The sequence below is a fragment of the Manis pentadactyla genome, chromosome 3 (genome assembly GCF_030020395.1).
Source record: "Manis pentadactyla isolate mManPen7 chromosome 3, mManPen7.hap1, whole genome shotgun sequence".
NCBI lineage: Eukaryota > Metazoa > Chordata > Mammalia > Pholidota > Manidae > Manis > Manis pentadactyla.
In genome coordinates this window covers 40,445,973-40,459,668 of record NC_080021.1, presented here as the reverse complement: position 1 = coordinate 40,459,668, position 13,696 = coordinate 40,445,973, and the positions used below count along the sequence as shown (strand labels likewise).

At 39.2% G+C, this 13,696-nt stretch overlaps 1 protein-coding gene across 4 annotated transcripts in view; it reads left to right on the top strand.

Moving 5' to 3' along the window:
* Positions 1–13,696, top strand: part of VPS13B (vacuolar protein sorting 13 homolog B) — an 876,251-nt gene that overhangs the window by 789,845 nt on the left and 72,710 nt on the right. For all 4 annotated transcript variants that reach the window (XM_036876002.2, XM_057497864.1, XM_036875982.2 and 1 more), the window contains exon 43: positions 3,939–4,100. In XM_036876002.2, the coding sequence (XP_036731897.2) occupies positions 3,939–4,100 (162 nt within the window). The remainder of the gene's footprint in view (positions 1–3,938; positions 4,101–13,696) is intronic.

Sequence of the window (13,696 nt, the reverse complement as noted above, 5' to 3'; positions counted from 1 at the left end):
ATGGCTCCAATTTCTGTTTTTTGTCATATTTTGAACAATGCATTTAATAAAAAACAAACTTAGAAAATATAAAAGAGTCACTGATAGAGCATTTAAACCTAGGATATTTTTGTCTTGGTATCAGGGCCATTATAAGAGGGCTCATGTGTAGCAACTACTGCAAAATGGCCTTCAGAAATATCGGTTTCCTCCCAGGGTAAAAATACTCTCTTAGACACAGCTATACATAAAAATAAAATATGGTGTATAAATATTTAAATGTTTTAAACCACATCAGAGTATGAATGACTGACTGGCTAACACAGTGCCTTGAAGGAATATTCTGCGTTTTTTAAAAAATGGAATTGTATATTTGATTAAGTAGAGCCATATGTCACGTAGCATATTGCTGACAGGTACATTCTATGAATAGTTGGTTCTGATTTATACAGGGATTTGGCAGTGTTAACATGAGCCACAAGAGGATATACTTCTGTAATTGTTGCTGTAATTTTCTTGTTTCCTCCCATGTCAAGGGTACTTGCCACCAAGTTTTAATGTGGTAGGCACCTAACCCTGTGGATTCTAAAGTAAATACAAAAATGTACTACTTTGAAATTATAGGACATCTGACATTGGAAGGGGCTTATAGAGGGTTGTTAAATTCATTAGTTTCCAAGATGCTCTGAATGTGGCTTATTCCCTTTAAAGGAGGAACTTAATTTCCCAGGCTTGGATTTTATTGTGTGTATAATACTCAAATACAGTATAATTATTGCCAATGATAAATACAAATTTAATAAGAAGGGTAAGTGATTTGAGTTCTCCACATACTTTTTATCAGATTCATATCTGAGAGAAGTCTTTCCTATCCAGTGTGGATGGGCCAGACAGTTGAAGCATGAAACAGTTTGGCCTTTCACCTTCAGATCCCAAGTTCAGGATTAACAGAAGCCTTCATCAGTATCTGACTTCCCTGACTGTAGATTTTTTTTTCTCTTTTGTAAATGATGAATGTTTTGTGAAACCATATTAAGGGCCCAAAATGCCACTTGTAGTTTGCTTTATATTTCTATGTCACATTCCCACCTTTAGACAAAAGAGCATTTAAAGGGGATTTTTGTATGAAAATCAAGGTTATGCTCATGTGTCTTATCTTACACAAAAGTGATATCTGTTAAAGTGCAAATGCCGGTACAAAACTCCAGCACAAATCTTGAATATAAATAAGCCATCTTTTAATTACAAGTCTGAAGGAGCATTCTGAGGTATAACCTATGTGATATCATATAAAATCTGCATGAATTTTTTAATACAATACCAGAATTTAAAAGATTCCAAGATATGCTTAAACTTCTTCCTGTTCCAATGAACTCCACAGATGAAGGAGCAGTAGAGGAACAGTTCCCTAAGGACTTTGAATATCCTTTAGAAAAATGTAAACAACCGCCTTGTGTTCTTTCATTTATATTTTTTCTAAAACTATGGTCATTTATTAAAGGTCAGTTTTTAGAGATGAGAAAAGTAATGTGATTTTTTTTTTTCTATTCAAGCTCCATCTGGTAACTTAACCTCTTGGTTACCAGCAAATTGATCACAATTCATTCAGAAAACTGAATTTCAGTCTCAGGATGTTGAAGTAGGAGTTTGGATTTATATCCTTATCTTCATGTTTATACTCTTGGACCTAAAGGAGAGAAAAATGTTTACAAGGAGAGCAGTTAATGTTGATTATATAATGCGAAATGGAAAAATCTCATCAAAACTAATTATACACTGTAACTCCAGATTAAGGATTTACAAACCTTTAAATATGTAAGATATGTAAGATAGAATTGGATAGAATAGACTAGACTAGGAATAGGCAAAGACACTCAGAAGAGAAAAACTGCTGGAAAAAAATTTACTAAAATGTTAACAGCAATTATCTCTGAGTGTAAAAACAGAACCTTTTTTAAAAATTCACACTTTTACATTTTCTGATTTTTCTGCTGGGAACATATACTACATTTATAATTTTAATAATTAAATTTACTCTTGTATTTGTTTCATAAGTGTTTATGGATTACTTATGTGTCAGGCATTATGCTGAGTACTATAGATAAAGCTGTAAATAACACAGACCTGGGCCCTGCTTTTATGCAGCATTGCGTCTAATGGTGGAGACAATACTGAATCCCTAATCATAAGAGTAATTACTTAGTCCCATTAGGGGTAAGTGCTGTGAAGGTGAAATATTGAGTATTATGTGAGCATAAAATAGTGGGACCTAACCTGGTCCAGAATGGACCTCAGAAGGCTACTTGGAGGAAGTGACTTGAAAGCAGGAACCTGAAAGCTGAGTAGAAAGAATTAGTCACACAGGGAAGAGCTCCACGCAGAGAAAAGGAGTCGGAAGGAGTTTGAAGTGTTGGAGGAACTGAAAGGGGACCAGTGTAGCGTAGGAGCTGCGAACGGCCGGCGGAGCTAGCGTGTAGTGAGCAAATGGAGAACCGCTCAGGATGCAGCAGGGCCGAGATTAGGCAGGACCCGCAGTTAAGTTTTGAAATCAAAGCTGATGATTAAAAGCCAAAGCACAGTATAATGGTAGACAGCAGGTAATTGTTGGTTGTAATTGCTTTGGTCTCACTTAGCCAGAGACTCTTTTTGTAACCAGTGTGATTGTCAAGCAAGGTTCTGCTCCTTGAGAATAGAATAGGGAGGTTTGGTGGGAACAGATGGATGATAAAACGAGGGCTTAGAAGTCCCCAAGGATATGTGTGCCTCTACACCAACTGAGCCATAGAACGCTGCACACCTGCTTTGGGGGCCTTCTGGATGCCTGGGAGGGGATTCAGCCTGTCCTGAATGAGGTTCAAGGTGGGTCCAGGCTGGATTCCAGGTACATTCATCCATAGACTCCTTGGCTTCAGGCCTCACAATCACTTAAACCGCTGTGCTCATGAGTAATATATTCCCTCTCAGTACCTCCCCTCAGTAAAATGGCAAATGACAGAGTGGGACATTATGACATTATTATTTAAATCCCCAGCCAGGAAATAAAAGCCAACTGGAGGAGCATCAGTTATATAGTACCTCCCATTGTCTGCAATTTGATTGGCTAATTAAGAATTTTGAGCCATAACCTAACCAGTGTGATAAAGAGTAAGCACAGAAATGCTCTATCATTCTGCCAGTGTTTTGATATAACAGTAACCAGTGGAGACACCATTAAGTTGAGGAGAAGGTATCAACACAGGAACATATTACTACTCTGTTGAGCTTTAGCAGATTAATGGGAGACATGAGCTGATTGATGACTGTTAGCTGAAACAGACACCAACAACTATTTTTCAACTGACATTATTTCTCTTGCAAACTGCATCTTGGCGTACACTGATCTGGAGTTGATCTGCTTTGTGTGTTCAGCCTCTTAGCAATAGAGGGAAAGTTATGGTTTTATTTACGTCTCTCCCTGAGCAGAGTTATACACACACATCCACCCTCCCCCTCAAGGGATCTGGGGATGTATTACCTAAATGATCCTTACTTTCTGTAGGGTACAAACTGTGGCTTTGGTAATTGGTCTTGATTGTCAAGTTTAGAAGGCCAGGAACATGGTAATTCTAGCCTCCAGTACTCTGCTTAAAATGTGCACTACCCACTACAGCGTTCTTTGTAGCATGTTAATTCATTTTAAAATGTTAAAAGTTTGAGGGATCTCATTGTTCTATTACTCTTCTGTGTATATGATTTATTTTGCAGGAATATAAATCAAAACATATTCTTGGAACACGTAAGATCTCTTTAAGGTATTTTCTGTGCTTATCCTGGAAGTATAGAATAGTTTGTATACCAGAGCTAATGACAACAGATCTTGTAGTGTTTCTGTGTTGTAGCAATCGCCACTGGGCAGACAGCTGCCAAACATCTTGCAATTAATCTGATGCACGTTGGCTTTCATATTCTTTTTCTTTCAGAACAAATGCCCTGAGGTAGAGGAGCTGGTCTTCAGCCATTTTGTGATCTGTAATGACACACAGGAGACACTGCGGTTTGGCCAGGTGGATTCTGATGAAAATATTCTGCTGGCGAGTCTCCATAGTCACCAGTACAGCTGGCGCTCTCACAAATCCCCACAGGTATTTGAGAAACAGCCTTACAAACAGTGCAATTGTTAAGGTTGGGGATTCATTTATCCTGCACTTGTGTGCCTGTGTCCAGTTAGTTCCCTTTTTAAGTCTCCCAGGGAACCACACCGTGTAGCTCCAGCTGACGTAAACTCAGGATGTTTGGGGTAGGAGCACAGGGTGCCCACAATTCTCATGGAAGGGATCGTTCTCCCTTTCAGCAGGGGTGCTGTTCAGGCAGCAGGCTGTGATGACCAGGAGGCTGGTGTCTAGGCTGGGATCCTGGCCCCGGGCAACCTTGCCTTGCTTTCCGTGCCTTGGTGTCCTCATATGTGAAGTGGGGATGATAAGAGCACCTATTTCATAGGGTCGTGTGAAGTAAACAATTTGTATAAGGTACTAAAATAGTGCTTGACATACCGTAAGCATTATGTGCTGGGTAATGTTATTCATTTATTCCGATTTTTACGTACTCTGTGCCACGCATGTGCTAGGTACTAGGAATTCAGACAGGGAAGTCACAGTCCTTGTCCTCCAAGGACAGCTCACAATATGTGGAAAGTGAGCACAATGAAAAAATACGCTCAAGGGAGCACTGAGTAAAGCCATACCAAAGGACGTCTGTTTTCCAAGCAGTATAATCCCATTTTCCTGTCACTTTAGATGGGAATAATTAGAGGGATCTGCCCTGCAGGAGTAATATGAGGATGAATTAAATACAAAGAGGTGGCCTTAAATGAGTAAAATAAATCCTAGGAAGTACTCTCAAGAATAATGTATTTCTAAAACTCCGGGTAATAAGGAAACTACTGTCTGCTTGTTATTAGAACAAAGTCATTAGATTAGAGAACAAGCATCTGGTCTATAGACCAGCTTCAGAATATGTTATACCCTCAGGCTTCCTCTTGCTTTTTCCCCCCTCCCAGTAGCTAGGCTCTGATTTCTTACTTGCTTTTTCATCATATTGCCACACTGTTAGTATAAAATTTGGAAAAGGAGGGAAAGTGTACTTCTTCTTATATAACTATCTTTATCTAATTTGAATTAATCTGACAAGACATTAAAACTACATAAATCCTTTTTTAAATCAAAGTTCTCACAAAGATTTTTCATGAGGTGATACTGCATTCATGTTTAGAGAGTGAATGATATGCCCTTATTTTATAATTTTCCTCTTGAGAAATTTCCATGGTAGAGTTTTTAAGTTACTGTTTGCTGTTTATACACATAAAGGGTAGTTTCTTTCAAAATAAGTGTTTTTTTTCCTTATGAATTGCAAATGTGAGAAAATACAGATGTATAGACCAAAAAAAAAGAAAATGACCACCTGTAATTTCAGCCACTCAGAGACAACCCATGTGAATCTTTGTTTATAGCCTTTTAGATATTTGAAAGGGTTCCTTGATCACTGCTTTCCCACCAATGAACTAGTAGTGATAGGAAACAAACCTCTGAGAAGCTGCAGAACGGCGTGATCGTCTGCATAGTTCAGCCACGTCACCCACTCACATGCCACAGCTCAGGCCATGTGGAAAGCAAAGCAGAGGAAACTTAACTCCCCTCACAGTCATTCGAAGATGCATAGACACCTATGGTCCATGGTGACCCTCAATATTCCGTGGACACTGGAGGCAGAGCAGGAAGGGTGTTCTTTGTAAGAACAGCTGGCTCAGGATGTGGAGGCAGGTGTCTCCATGTTACGGACATGCAGTGACTGAGTGGGAAGGAGATAAATAGGAGAGAAGGACGGACCACCACACCACTACACCTTTCACAACTACACTCTTGCACTTTTTTCAAGGTCTTTTTTGTGTGCATTACTAGCTTAGCTTTCACAATATCCCTATGTGATTTGAGTTATTGTTAGGCCTATTTTATAGCTAAGGAGACAAACAGAAATGTTAAGCTAAGATGGTGGTGGAGTTGGGACTGAATCCCATGTCTTTTGTTTCTCAATATAGTGTTATTTCCACAACACTGCCAAACTCTCCTAGGTTTTGGCAGTGTAATTTGTCTATAGGAATAAACAGGCTGTGAGGTTTTAAGAAAGGGCCTGAAAAATCACTAGTATAATATGCCACATTTAAAGCTAGACTAATATGGAATTCTTAGTCCAAGCATGAACCCATGCAAAGCCTTAACTGTATTACCAAAAACATTAATAATGTTTTCATGACAAACTGGAAACAAGACAGGTGCCTACTAAATGTTTTTTCTTTTTAATTTGTAACTGAATCCTCTGTATAAAATTTTAAGATGAGCTGTTGACATTAAGATCTTTAAGCTAAAACTTGGATCAAATCTGTAAAAAAAAAAAAACAGTTTCTCATTACTACAGCCACATTGGCTGAAGGAAATGTATTTTAGGACCCTCTGAAGCCACAGATCTTAATCAGCCCAGGGGGGTCTTCATGGGATTCCTTAACATCCACAACTGCAAGGTCTGCTATATTCTAATGCAAGGTTACATCTGAGGATCAGAAAAACTAGCTTGACACAGCACCTGGAGGCAGTCAGAGACTCACAAGTGAGCAAACTGTTCCTTTTTCCAGACTCCAAGTCATATCCTGCATTGCCCAGCAGGCTTGGTTTTAGGAACATTTGTGTCTGCATGTTTATGCTACCTTGGGTGTTAGTCAGTTCATAGTCTCGGGGAGGATTTCTCAAGTTCATAGAATTTAACTCCGCTAAACAATGAAAGCTTATATTGCTGATATCAAGAAAGTGGCGATGGCACCTGGAAAGGTTTCAAAGAGGTCAACTTATCTTAGAACCACACAGGAGGTTGCTAACAACATTGAGTCCCAACAGGATGAGAAGAAACACAGGCACAACCAATTCCAGACATCCAAAGCTGAAAAACTTTTTAGAACTGAAAAGTTACAAACTCTCCTTATAGTTTATAACACATGCTCTGAGGCAAAATCACTTAAAATGCTGGATATCCCACAACAGTTGCTTGCCTACACAAACAAAGGAAGAACACAACTATTTCCAAGGGAATAATGGAGCATATTCAGCTGCACAGTCATATATGCCACCGCAAAGGGCCCTTAAACATCCCAGTGCGGGTGACTTCAGATCAGCTTGGGCAAGAACAAAAACCAGCTACGGACTGGTCTTCAAAGAAGTGCTTCACATATAAAGCTGATCTAAGGACTGAAAGTATGAGTTTTGGAATCTTTCCCCAGAATATGGACATTATGTGCAGCTTAGAATCATGGGAAGCTTGGTATAATTTAGCCAAACTGAAGGTAGTGACAATTCTATCACCTAGTAGGGTTTGTGTATGGGCTGTTCAGGGTAACTTCCTTCCTGACTAATAGAAAGCACTGTTGGCTAAGTTTTTAGTGGTCAAACCATCAGGCAGGGTGAAAATGGGCTCTAGACAGAGCTAGAGAAAGTAGTAAAATATTGCTCCAAAACAAATGTAAGAAAAAGTTCCATGAACTCATGAAGTGGCAGATACTTTTAAATGCAAAATGTAAGAAGGTAAGAATTAATTTTGAAAAGCAGCAGAGCATCTGGGAACTACTCATTAAAGTAATCAAATTTAGTGGAGAAAATATAAATCATACATTACTTCAAGGCAGAGGTTGGCAAACTTTTCCTGTGTGGTGTTTTAAGCTTTGAGGGCCTTTACATTCTGTCTTGTAGCTATTCAACTCTTTACAAAAGCAGCCATAACAAATGAGTGTGGTGTGTTCCAATAAAATTTTATTTATAGACAATGAAATTTGAATTTCAGTAATTTTCACATATCACGAAGTAGTATTTTTCTTTTGATTTTTTTTCAACCATTTCAAAAAAGTAAAAATGATTCTTAGCTCACAGGCTATACAAGAATAGGCAGTGCAACCAAATTTGGCCCACAAGCCATAGTTTGCCATCTCCTGCTTTTAAGGTCTCAGTTGACAAAATTCGATAGATGATAAACTAAAGGTTTGATATTAAATCGTTCTCACTCTGATCTAAATGGTATTCTTATCACTGGTAATCTTGGTAAGATGTTTCAGACTGCTAATAGTTTAAATCTAACACTTAAGTAATCAACCTATACTCACCACATAACAGTAAAATATTTTTATTGTACTTGCTCTGGGCCTATATAGACAGGAAGTTCTCTGGTTCCCTTTTCTGGATATAAAAATATTTTAAAGTAAGATCTGATCATTTTTCCTCTAAAGGGAAAATAATAAGTTTTTAGTATCTACCTGTCACATAGTGATTCCAGTTGTCAGTTCCACCGACTAGACTACTTCTCACCCGGCTGCCGCTCCCTGCCACCACCTGCCCATGCCCAGTTATATAACCCGCTTGCTCATACCCACACTCCTTGTAGCTACGGTTACAATTTAAAAAATTTAAAAGCAAACTTAATGAAGGCAAGGACATATTCTGTGTTGGCAAAACTGTTCAAACTGGTAAACTTTTCAGGTGTTCACCTCTGCTATTATATGGTGCATGGTATGTATGGTGAAGTTTGTTCACAAAGGGCAAATGAAAAGAGAATCTTACAAACAGAAGGTACAAGTAGAACTGATTCTTTCTAGAAAACAATTTGATAAGCAGCATCGAAGCTCTTCAAGTGGCCTTAGCCTTTGACCCAGTAAATCTCCTACTAGTAAATCTACTCTCAGGAAATAACCCAAACTAAAACAAAGGTTTATACAGAAAAATGCTTATCACAATTTTATTTTTAGTATCAAAAATTCAAATGTTCAATAAAATCTGGCATATCTGTAAGATGAACTATTAATAGGACCTTTAAATTTTTATAGAGAAAAGGGAAGTGCTACCATATCATATCAACCAGAAAACCAGAATATGAGATTCTATATATACAATATGATCTTAACAACATAAGAAAAATGCTGTGTAGAAAAATGCTGGAAGGAAGTATGTCAGAATATTACTAGTGGGTGCCTCTGAATTGTGGGTTAAGTTGATATTTTTCCATTTTATTAATGTTTTTATATATTTCTCAACTTTTTAAATAAGGGATATAGATTTTTAAATCAGAAGTTAAGTAAAGACACTGGAAAATGTATACACAGACTAAAAGGAATTTAAATGCTAACTAGAACAGTAGCCAGTGTAATGCTATATCAAGAACAGCTATGCTGTCTTTGTTACTTCTCATATGAACTATTGCAATAGTTTTCTCAATTATTCTTAGTTACAGCACTGCCCTACTCCAGTCTATCTTGCAGACTACATCTCAAGTAATTTTCCTAAATAATGCTTTGATTATTACACTTCACGCTCTTAAATTCTTCATACCTCCACACACATCATCTATTAAATATATCCAAATTATCTAGCGTCCAACACCCAGTGTGCTCGCAAGCCTATCTGCCATTATTTCTCTTTAGCTGTTTATTTAGTCTCCTACCCTGCCATTCCTTTTTTAATCACTAAATGTTACTTTATTGTGACCTATTGAATGTAGTTAAATATGTACATTCTTCTAAAGAACTTACTTTCTAATGAGGGAATCAGAAAAGCAAACAAATTATAGACATGATCAGTATTTATCAAGAGATTGTTGCAAGAGTTCAAGACATGGAGAAATGGTGGATAACTGAATTAGAACACTGGTCATAAGGAAGAAAAGCAAGAGAATCAGGGAAAAAATCAGTTTCATCTGGCAAGATCTTAATGAGAACTCAAAGAAAACATTTCTAAATGTAACATGAGGATGGGAATCTGGGGAATCTGGCAAGGCTTCCTGATGGAAGGGATATTTGTAGTGAATTTTAATGTTTAAATAAGAGTGACTTCCAATGAAGTGAGAATGAGAATAGTGTTCCATATAAGTGAACCAACATGTGTGAAAGCCACAGAGACATGAAACAATGTGGCATGATAGGACAACTTGACTAATTTGGCTACAGTGTAGAGTACTTGTGTAGAACTGCAAGAGGGGAAAGTGTGTGAGGGCCACAAGGGCCACCGTTGGCTGTGCTAAGCAGTTTTAATGCTGTCTTGAGGCAGTGGTAGCACAAAGGCAGGGGTAGACTATATACCCAGAAAGGTCAAAGTTGGCTTTCCACAGAGGCTGGGTTTGAAGGATGAGTAAAAGTATGCCTAGTGGGCAGTAGTGGAAGAGGCACATGAGGCTGAACAGGGGAAGAGGACTGGGCAGGAGCAGACAGGGAAAATGAAGCAGCATGTCAAGGGAATTAAGGTTTTGTTCAGAATAACTCAGGCATAAGAACTGTCATGCTGAGGAGATGTGTGCTAGTGAATTGGCTCTTTGGTGGTGGTAGGGATGCACTGATTTGTATGGATGGCCAATTTTCATGGCTTAAGTACCCCACCATAGTTGATTTCAAGGTACCAATGATTCACAACCAGCTCACAAAATTCCGACATACTTGGCATTTCTTTTCCACCAGTCATGAGCCAACCTCAGCGCACCCTGAGGGGCCTGGCACTCCATTTTGAGGAGATGCACCTGTATGTGATAGGCAGTTTTGGCTCCTGAGGGTTTGAAGTAGATCACAGGATCACTGTTGCATTGTGGAAAGATTCCTGTGAAAGCAGAGAGCAGGCCTGGAGGAGTTTGAGAATCCAGGCAGAGGCCCTGCGCCTGCCACTGAGGCAGGAGTGAGGGAGGTGGCGGTACCTGAGTCAAGGGAGAGGAGATGTCTTCGATTGGTGCCAGTGCCTAACAAACTGTTCTCTCTGAACAACAGCTATGAAGTTGGACAAAAACAAAAAACTGCCTCTGGAGACTGAACAAAAAGGCATGCAGATTGGAGGGGAATTGAAACTTTGAGCAAATAGTCTGTAGAGTGAATTCCCCGTTTTTTTGTGGCTTTGCCCCAAAGGCAGCTGCAGTTGTGGCTGCGCAGAGGTAGAGATCATCTTTCTGGCCCAGGGTACCCGGGGAAAGAGCCCTGTGAAGCAAGGCTGTTAGTTAGGAGAAGACCTTGTAAAAGAGAAAGCCAGAAAGTGGGGAAAGTAATCTGTTTAAATTTGGCCCAAGTGTCTGCTGACCTCTGAGTCACACATGCACGGGCAAACTGCAAGTAGCTGAGACCCAAGGCTCAAGGAACTGAACTGAGCTGAGCTGCCACTCACCCAGGTGTGTTTTCAACTGAATCTCAACAAGTTAATTACTTGTTAATAAAAAACATTGTCACTGTGGAGCAATTGTAAGAGCATTCAGAGTCCCCACCATATCACCTAAAACTAACTTGACAGGTCGCAAGAATCTAAAAAAAGAGAAGAAGTTACTCAATGTCAAGGGAAAGGTATTTAACAGATGCCAACCCCATGATGATCCAGGAGCTGGAATTATCAGACTTATACTTTGAAGCAACTGTGGCAAATATAAAGAGACTGTACATACGTAATTAGGGCCCCTGGTTAGTTGATTTTTAATTAATCAAAAGACAAGTAATTCTGCTTGGGGCTTGGGGCTCACTCAATCAGATAAAAGCCTTTAAAAGGGACTGAGCCTTTTTGTGGGGAGAGAGAAAGAGCCATAAGCTCCTGCTGGCTTTGAAGAAGCAAGCAAATTGCCTGCTGTGGCTGACTGTGAAAGGGCCACAGGACAGGGAGCTGAAGCAAGCCTCCCGGACCCCCAGGGGGCTGCCACTGCCAGTCATTAGGAAGTCAGGGCCCTCACCATACTATTCGAGGGGAGTGAATTCTCCCAGCACCCTAAGTGAGCTTGGAAGGGACTTCTTCCCATGTTGGGCCACCAGGTAAGAATGCAGCCTAACTGACACCTCAATTGCAGTCATGTGATATCCTCCGTAGAGGACCCAGCTAAGCTATGCTTGGACCCCTGACTCCCAGACACTGCAAGATTATAAATGGGTGTTGTTTTAAAATGCTAAATTTGTGATAACTTGTCACTCAACAATAGAAATATAATAAATACAACATGACAGAAGAAAAAGTCAGCTAACTAAGAAAGATCAATAGAAATCATCCAATCTGAAGAAGAGAGGTAAAAAAAGATCTGAACAAAACAAATAGGAATGCAGGGACCCGTGGGACAATTTCAAAGGGTATAATATATGAGTAGTTAGAACCAAGAATGAGAGGAGATAGAAAGACCAAAACAATTAAAGAAATAATCCCAGAAACCTTCACAAATTTTATAAAAGAAATTTACAGACCCAGGCACTCTGAAAACTCCAGACAGGGGTTTCAAAAAAATTTGCACCCAGACACATCATAATAAAACTACAAAAATAAATAAATAGTAAAGAGAAAATTTTGAAAGGAGCCAAAGGGAAACTATGGGGAAGACAACAGTTCAAATAACTATGTATTTCTCTTTAGATATACGGGAGGCTAAAAGGCAGAAGAACAAAATCTGTAAAGTGCTGAGAAAATATTTGAATTAGGAGAGATGTATTTGGGAGGTTAGAATCACTAACCTTTGAGAGGTTTGGTCACTGGTAATGGAAGAGAAGGGCCTAGTTTGACTTTGAGGATTCAGACTTGAAGGGGACAAGTTCACAGTGTTGCTATTGGTCAAGACAAGGAACTGAGTACAAACAACAATGTTTTCGAGAAACAAAAGGGGGCAGGATGAGAACACAACAGGGTGATTCTAAAATAAAAGGAGAAGGGGACTTAATTAGTTAGCTCTTACTGTAGAATAATGTACAATAGTGATCTACTATAGACACTCCCATTCATAAAAGGAGAAAAAAGGTTCATGCCTAGGAGTTACTGGTCCATAGAAATTCTGAAATCCAACCAGGTAAATGTTGAAAATTTCTTGACTAGTAACCATTCATACTCCTGCTTGGGAATACTTCTGCATGGCTCATGGCCTTGGACTCTTGGCTCAAGCCTCTGAGTCATCCATCCTTTCCATGAAAAGTATCCTTTGTTTGCACATAGTTTTTTTCAGCGTGCTTTCTGCCAGTAGAATTTGGAAGCTTCAAAGTCCTCTATGTTTTGTACTATTTTTGTCTCTTTCAGTCTAAAGTGGCAGAGTTCTGCCAATACAATTCTTGAAACAGCTTTGTGCATTTCTTGTCAACCTTATTCAGGTTCACTACAGGAGACAAAATCACACCCATGTATCTCTTCAATATAATCCTTCTCTGCTTTTGGATTCTGCTGACATTTTTGAGGGACATCACCCTTAGGTACCCTTAGAAGCCCTGTTGTTGAATCAATAGTTTGTGGAGATACCAGTTTAGATCTTTCTAAGATCTTAACTAAGAATTTTATAGCCACATCCTTAGCTTCATCCCTCAACCTAACTTTCCTGGTTGTATTCTGGATTTGATTTTTGCCTAGAAGACATTTCTTGATTTTAGCATCATTTGTCATCTGGAAGGCTAGGAATTTTGAAAACTAGCAACTCCTGGCTCCTTTTTATCTAACAGCCCTTTCTCAAACTTATATTGCCCCTCTTGGACTTTAATGTAAGCAGCAGATAGAAGCCAGGAAGCACTTCACCACTGCCTGGAAATCTCCTTTACGAGATTACATAGCTAGATCTCATAGGATATTAGGCACATTTTCTACTTAAAACGCTACTGCAGGTTATAGCTTTGCTACAGGTTAGAGTGTGGTCTGCCACTACATAACAAGGATCACCTTCCCTCCAGTTTCCAGTAACATTT